General features: G+C 55.1%; 1 protein-coding gene across 1 annotated transcript in view; it reads right to left on the reverse strand.

Annotated features, from left to right (window-relative positions):
- Window positions 1–6,853, reverse strand: part of KIF21B (kinesin family member 21B) — a gene marked incomplete at its 3' end in the record, with an annotated part of 32,858 nt that overhangs the window by 22,678 nt on the left and 3,327 nt on the right. The window contains exons 3-8 of the mRNA XM_008581054.1: window positions 4,758–4,980; window positions 4,252–4,434; window positions 1,841–1,990; window positions 1,607–1,741; window positions 1,095–1,262; window positions 634–749 (exon numbers count right to left, since the gene is read on the reverse strand). Of these exons, the coding sequence (XP_008579276.1) occupies window positions 634–749; window positions 1,095–1,262; window positions 1,607–1,741; window positions 1,841–1,990; window positions 4,252–4,434; window positions 4,758–4,980 (975 nt within the window). The remainder of the gene's footprint in view (window positions 1–633; window positions 750–1,094; window positions 1,263–1,606; window positions 1,742–1,840; window positions 1,991–4,251; window positions 4,435–4,757; window positions 4,981–6,853) is intronic.

Below are 6,853 nucleotides of genomic sequence, written 5' to 3' on the forward strand. Positions count from 1 at the left end.
GGGCCCGATTGGCGTATTTCAGTGTGTTGAGTGTCTCCATGAAGTCCCGGTCTGAGGGGCTCACGCAGGCAATCATGATGGTCTGGCTGGGGGTGCAGTCAGGCCAGGGTGAGGACGAGGGACACAGCAGCCCCCAGAAGCACTGCCTTAGAGTAGAGGTCCTGCTCCCACCCCATTCCCCCCCACTGCTTTCATGCCCAAAGGACCTGGACTTTCAAGAGGGCAGAACCTGAGACATGGTGACTGGGACCACCAGGCCCAGAGTTTCCATGGCAACAGTGGGTGACCCCAGTGAAGGTGGCTAACAAGGTCAGGGAGGTTATAATGTGTAATTGCCAGAGTCCTCTGCTCTAGTCCCTGCAATTTTCTAGCATTTCCCATCTATTTTCTCATTTGGGCTGTATCACTGCCTTTAGGAATATCTCTCCCTGTTGCTCAGATAAGAAAACTGAGTCAGACCATAATTGGCCAAAGGTCACAGAGCACCTCAAGGTCCCTGCCTTCTAACCTACAGCCTGGGATAGGAAAGCCTCCTCCTGCAGGGGGTCATCACGCACCAAACCCTCAGATCAGCGTTCCCCAGGAACCTCCCTGCCTTCCCCTCGCCTTCACTGGACATTGGTTGTCAGGTACCTGTTGCCCCCCAGCGAGTCCTGGAGGAGCCGAGTGAGCTTGGAGTCCCTGTAGGGCACGTGTACCACCTTCTTGCTCTGGTCCCCCAAGGCGCTGATCACATTGCCCAAGGCTAGCTGCAGGAGACAGACCCTGGCACTCACGAGTCACTCAGGGAGGGAGGGGGAGGACAAGACAATCCCCAAGCCATCCGTGCCTGCCTCGCTGCCCCCAGCAGCCCCCGGGCTCCTTGGAAGGGTGTATAGGCAGATGTAATACATTGGTGAAAATGAGAATTTGGGGACAGGTTGAGGGCTGAGGGTGAAGAACCAAAGACCTAACAGTAGTGTCATACAGGTGCCCTGGCCAGCAGCTGGCAAGAGGCCCAAGGAGGACCCGGCAGCTGTGGAGTCATAGGGCCTTGGAGGGGTCTGAGACTGAGCAGTGTTGATTGTGGGGGCTGGTGGCCTGCATGCGCCTACCAGGCCGCAGTTGATGGAGATGCCCTCCTTGGCCCGCTCGCCGGTGGCCCCTGTCCGCTTCAGCCGCTCGGAGCCGGCCAGGTCCACAAAGTGAAACTTAGCGGTGAGTGTCTCATACTCGCTTGCAGGAGCTGTCCCTTCAGGAAGCCCAGTCACTGCCTCATTCACCTGCAGCAGAAGTGGCACCTGACTCACCCAGCCCTCACCCACCCACTGCTCCTCTGCTCACAGCCCCACTGTCCTGCAGAACTGTTGCCCGGGAGGCATATGCAGAGCATCTGTGGCATACACAGGACTTGCACATGCCTGATTCTCATTTAACCCTCACAACACGATAGAGGTTTTGTTACTCCATTGCACAGATGGGGTAACCGAGGCTCCAGAAGAAAGATAAGAAAAATCAACCAGTGGCAGAGGCAATCCCCAACTCCAGGGATCCTCGACTCCTCATTTGGCCCACCCTGGGATTCCCCTGCAGCACACCAGCTCCTGGGCTCCCCAGGGCTCCTCACCAGGTCAGGTTGGGTGCACAAGCGCATCTGGCACAGGTGGATGGTGAAGATGGCATGGGAGCGGGAGCTCTGCACATTCATCTGCGTGCTGGCTGTGGTCCTCGACAGGGCTCCCTGCTTCAGGCACTGGATCAGCTGGGGACAGAGGCAGAAGAGAGGATTTGGACTGCCAAAGTGCAAGCCCCTGCCTTGCAGGATGCCCTGTGCCTGCCCCGACCTCCAGTGGATGCTCACCTCCTCCTGGGAACTGATGAGGCGAGAAGTGACACCTGTGGTGTAGATGCCACCATTTGCGTCCTCGTGGATCTTGATGTTGGACCTGCGATGGCGGGCGTCAGGGTCACGGGTGCTATCAAACAGGTCAAGGATCTCCTCATTGTAGAGCTGTACCAGGGAGGAAATAGTTGCTGGGTTCCTAGGGCACACAGTGTGGGGCTCCAGGGGACTTTCTCATGTTTATAAACCATCTCCATTTTGCAGATGTGGAAACTGAGGCTCTGGAGGTTAATTCGCCCAAACCTCATCCCCTCTGGGTTCTGAATTCCATGGTCTTTCTCCTGGACAGGGGTGGGAGGGCAACTGGGCCCTGGACCCTGAGGCTGTGCACTGTTCCTCCACTCCCCAAGGAACCAGCATCCAGCAGCTCTCAGTCTCGAGAGGGGGCTAAGGACCTAAAGGGGACAAAGGGACGCAGGTCCTAGATAGAGGAGATGAGGAAGCTATGACCATGATTTGGCAGATCCTATTATATCACTGGGCTGGGAAAGAGGGGGTGGGGACATGGTTCTAGGTGAGGGAGGGCAGAGGCAGATCTCAGTGGAGAACAGGGGAGCTGTGCCTGATCCCAGTGTCCCTGGCGTTGAGGTGACGACAAGCTCCAGGTGGGGGAGGAATGTTTCTGTGCACTCTGCCCAATGCTCAGGAGGGGAGGTGGGCACAGAGAGTGTACCACTGTGGCCCAACCTCCTGGGGGGACCTTGATGAGACCATCGTGGGGAGGTGGCTGGCTAGGAGCAATCACCCCATCACAAACATTCTCAGCCACAGAGATTCCTGCATTTGGAATCACCAAATTCCAAATTTGGTGGAAGGGAAAATTTCACCTGCTGAAGGGCTGGGATGTTCAACAGGCAGGAAGCTGGGGCTGGGGAGTGGGAAAAGGGATAGGGGCAGCTGGGGCAACTGCCAAGAGACCCCTATGGGGCAAGGGTGGGAGGGGGGACTGCAGCCCTCAGACATCCGAGGCTTTGATGGCCTCAAAGGGACAGAAATATCCCACAGGAAGGGGAAGAGGAAACAGAAGGGACGGTGCAGATGGGATGTCCTAGTGTCTGTCTGTCTGTGTTGGGACAGACACACTGCATCATTTAACCCCTTGTGGTTCACCAGTTGGCACGGGTTTTCTAGGAACTAGCCTGCCATTTGGTGATCTCCATGGCATCAGGATGGAGAAGGGAATAAAACAAAGAAATGTGAGAGAAAAGCTTATAGAGATACACAAGCAGCCAGATTGGATGCACACATGCACACATGCACACACATGCACAGAAAAGCTTATAGAGATACACAAGCAGCCAGATTGGATGCACACATGCACACATGCACACATGCACTCAGGGACAGTTTATCAGAAGCAAAAGTTCAGAAGGACAAAGAAAAACTCCCAAGCCTAAAATACAGGGTCCCCTCAGGGGAAAGCAACCATCCTGTGTGTCCAAGTGTGGTGGGCAAGGGGTGGGGCACAGGAAGGCCTGGAGAAGGCCAAGGCCACATCCCTCCCTCAGAGGGCAACCTGGGTACAGTCAGAACATTAGGATTTATGGGGTGAGAGCCCAGGACATTTCCAAACCTGGCAAACGCCCGAGGGCTGTGGTTTTAGATGCTAAGAATCAGCATTGCCCATCTATGTGTCCTAGAGGAGGAGCTTATCAAGTCGGGAATATTCAGGTCTACCTGCATTCCTAGAAACCCCTCTGAGAGGGCCCCTTTACAGGTGGGAGCTCCTACCTCTGGAGTTACTGAGCTGGGCTCAACACAGGCCCAAAGGTCAAGAGCCCAGAGATTCCCCCCTCCGCCCCAAAAAGCCCAGGCTGCCACAGTTCTCCCAGGGACAGGCAGGGCCAGATGCAAAGAGAGGCTCTTTCTGGGGGAACTTTCTGCCCTGGAGTCAGAGAAAACTCAGAGGGCCAGGAAGCATCTTAGCCAGAAAGTGACAAGCAGGGTGCTCTGAGGCTGAGGAGGGACCCAGTGAAGGCTGGAAAGCAGGGCAAGAAGCAGAGTCTCAGTGTGTGCACAGCCTTCGTTTCCATGTCATCCTCTCAACATCCCTAAGGAAAGAGGCATCACCCCCATTTTGCAGATGAGGCTCAGAGTGGTGAAAGGACTTGCCCAAGGTCACAGGGTTAGTGTCAGAGCTAGAATCACTCAGGGTTTGAAGAGCTATTGTAGGTCATCGACTAAGCCCCATTCAATGCAGGAAATGCTTTACTGTGTCCTGCTAATGGTCCTCCAGCCCTTGCTTGGATACTTCCAGCAGTGGGGAACTCATCGCCTGTAGGTGCCCCCAAGGCTCCCTAAATTCATACCACTGCGCCGGAAGGCCCAGCTTCCACTGCCTTGTGGCCCACCCTACAAGACCACAGTACCTCCAGGAACTGAGCGCTGACTTTGAACTCGGGCCCAGCCACGCCCTGCTCCTGTGCCCGCCGCTTGCGCTCGGCGATGCCCCCAAAGAGGTGTGCGATGGCCCTCGGGATGATGCCCTGCTCCTCCTCCACCGTCGCTGTGTCGAAGCCAGTGCCCATAGTGTATGTCTTCCCAGCCCCCGTCTGCATTGGCAGAGGTGGAAAGAGGGTGTTACCCAGCATCTTCTGGGGCACCAGCATCCCTGCACCTGGGCCAAATCCCCTTCCCGATCTATCTACCTCCCAGCCTGGTTCCCCTGCCCCTTTCTTGGTCCCAAAGCCACATCCTGTGGAAGTCTGACTGACAGCCCTCCCTCTGCTATCCAGCTGCACAGCAGCATCCTCAGATGACAGATGAAACTGTGCAGGTGTGTCTCAGTTGCTCCAAAGGTGGGGCTGTCTCCCCATCAGATGGGGCAGGGGAGCCAAGACTAGAGTGGCCACTCTTGGGAATGCAGGTGGCTTACCTGCCCGTAGGCCAGCACTGTGGCATTGTAGCCCTCGAAGCAGCCCTCAATGAGCTTGCTCACACAGGTTGAATAGATCTGTTCCTGCCAGGTGTCCAGGTCGAAGACAAAGTCATAGGTGAAGGCCTTGTCCTTTCCCAGCAGGACCTGGGGCTCCCCCGGGGTGACAGAGGTACAGATGTGACAGCCCTCAATCTTCTCCTTTGACAGCTGGGGCCGGATCCTGCCCAGGATAGGGAGAGCCCTGGGATCAGGCCCAGCTGGAGGGGGGCTTCTGCAGCGCCTCCTCCCTCACACTGCCTGCCAAGCCTCCCCTTCCCCCACAAGCTGGAGAAGAAAGGATGCATAGGAATGCCCCATAGGACAAGGATAATTTTTGTGATACAACAACAATAACAATAATATCGACATCACTGAAACAGCAGTTGCTGACATTTATTGAGCAGTCAGTGTGTATCAGATTTATGTTTAAAGTATTTTATATAAATTAATTCACATGTGATTATTTTTCATCAAAAGCCTGTGAGGTTTATAGTGAAGAATACATGAATAAATACGTCTAATTATTTGCCTGATTTTACAGACGAGAAAACTGAGGCTGAGAGAGTGTAACGACTTGCCTAAGGTCATATAATGGAAAGTGACAGCTAAACATGTGATTATTTTTCATCAAAAGCCTGTGAGGTTTATAGTGAAGAATACATGAATAAATACATCTAATTATTTGCCTGATTTTACAGACGAGAAAACTGAGGCTGAGAGAGTGTAACGACTTGCCCAAGGTCATATAATGGAAAGTGACAGCTAAGTCCAGGTCCGTGTGACATGAAAGTTCACACTGCTGGCTGGACTGGAGCCCTAGAAATCAGCACCTCCTCAGGGGAGAGAAGACAGCATGCCCCGCACTGCGGAGACAAAGCTTGGGGTCAGGGTAGGGAAGAAAGGGACAAGCCTGGCTGCCCCCCACAACCCTGGACCACATTCCCCAGAGCCTCTGCTGAGAGTTCTCCAGCCCAGGAGCCCTGTTCCAGATGCCAGAGCCTGGTACTATTCTGAGGCACAGCTCTAGTTCCTTGCCAGGAGCTGAGGGGCCAGCCAAGCACAACCCTGGCAGACTAGGTCACATCAAAGGTTCTCTGTGAAGGGCAGGGACCTCTAGAAAGAACACCAGGCCAACCACAGGCTGGGCCCACATCCCAGATCCTGGCAGGATCCCCTGTAAAGAGGAGGGAGAGTGGCATCAGGACTGAGTGGGGAGCCAGCCATGGAAAGAACTGTCTCCATCCAGCCGCCCCTTCCTCCCTCTCCCAAGCAGCCATCACCATGGCGAGGTCCCCATGGCAACCAGCATGAGTCAGTGAGTGTGCATGTGTAGGGATTGGCAAAAAGCACCCCCCAACACCCTAAAGTGAAAGGGGGCGGGTCAGGCCCTAATGCCCATGGGCTCACACAAGCCAGCCCGATCAGCGGGCACTCACAATGAGCTTCTTGTCAGGCTCCCTCTCCCTAAGCCAACATTTACCAAGAGAAGAAAAGAATGAGAGGGGACATGCCAGCACCCATCCAGGGCTCAGAGGCGCCTAGCTGCAGAGCCCGGGGCCTCCAAGTTGCCATCCTATTCCTGTCCTGGGCTGCCCCAGCCCTCAGGGTCCACTCAGAGCTGCAGGCTGAGTGAGGTGCTTACCTGAGCCTGTTACCTGCACTCTGCTGTGACTGGGGAGATGGGGGAAATCCCTGGTTGTGGGGGGAGGGTGTTGGGGCTGAGTTACACCAGGTACAGGTCCCACCCATAGAGGGGAGTCTGGGCTTTCTTTCTTCAGGAGTGTTTTCCATGAGGTGTGAACAGGTCCTCATAGGTCAGTGGCTCTCCCCTGAAAGGAATGGAAGCCCAAGGAGGTCACCACCTTTATCCTGATGTCATGGGCCAAGCGGAACTGAGAAACCAGCTTCTCAGCCTCCCACCTGCACTGGTTTCCGACTGGGAAGGGAACAGCTCGTTCTCGCTCTTCCTCTCTGGACCTGCAGAAACTTGAGCCCTAGTAAGGCTCCTGCCTCGACTACCACTCCTAATGGCAGCAGTCCCATACTGAGCACTC

This window comes from Galeopterus variegatus, unplaced genomic scaffold (genome assembly GCF_000696425.1).
Source record: "Galeopterus variegatus unplaced genomic scaffold, G_variegatus-3.0.2 Scaffold2242, whole genome shotgun sequence".
Classification (NCBI taxonomy): Eukaryota; Metazoa; Chordata; class Mammalia; order Dermoptera; family Cynocephalidae; genus Galeopterus; species Galeopterus variegatus.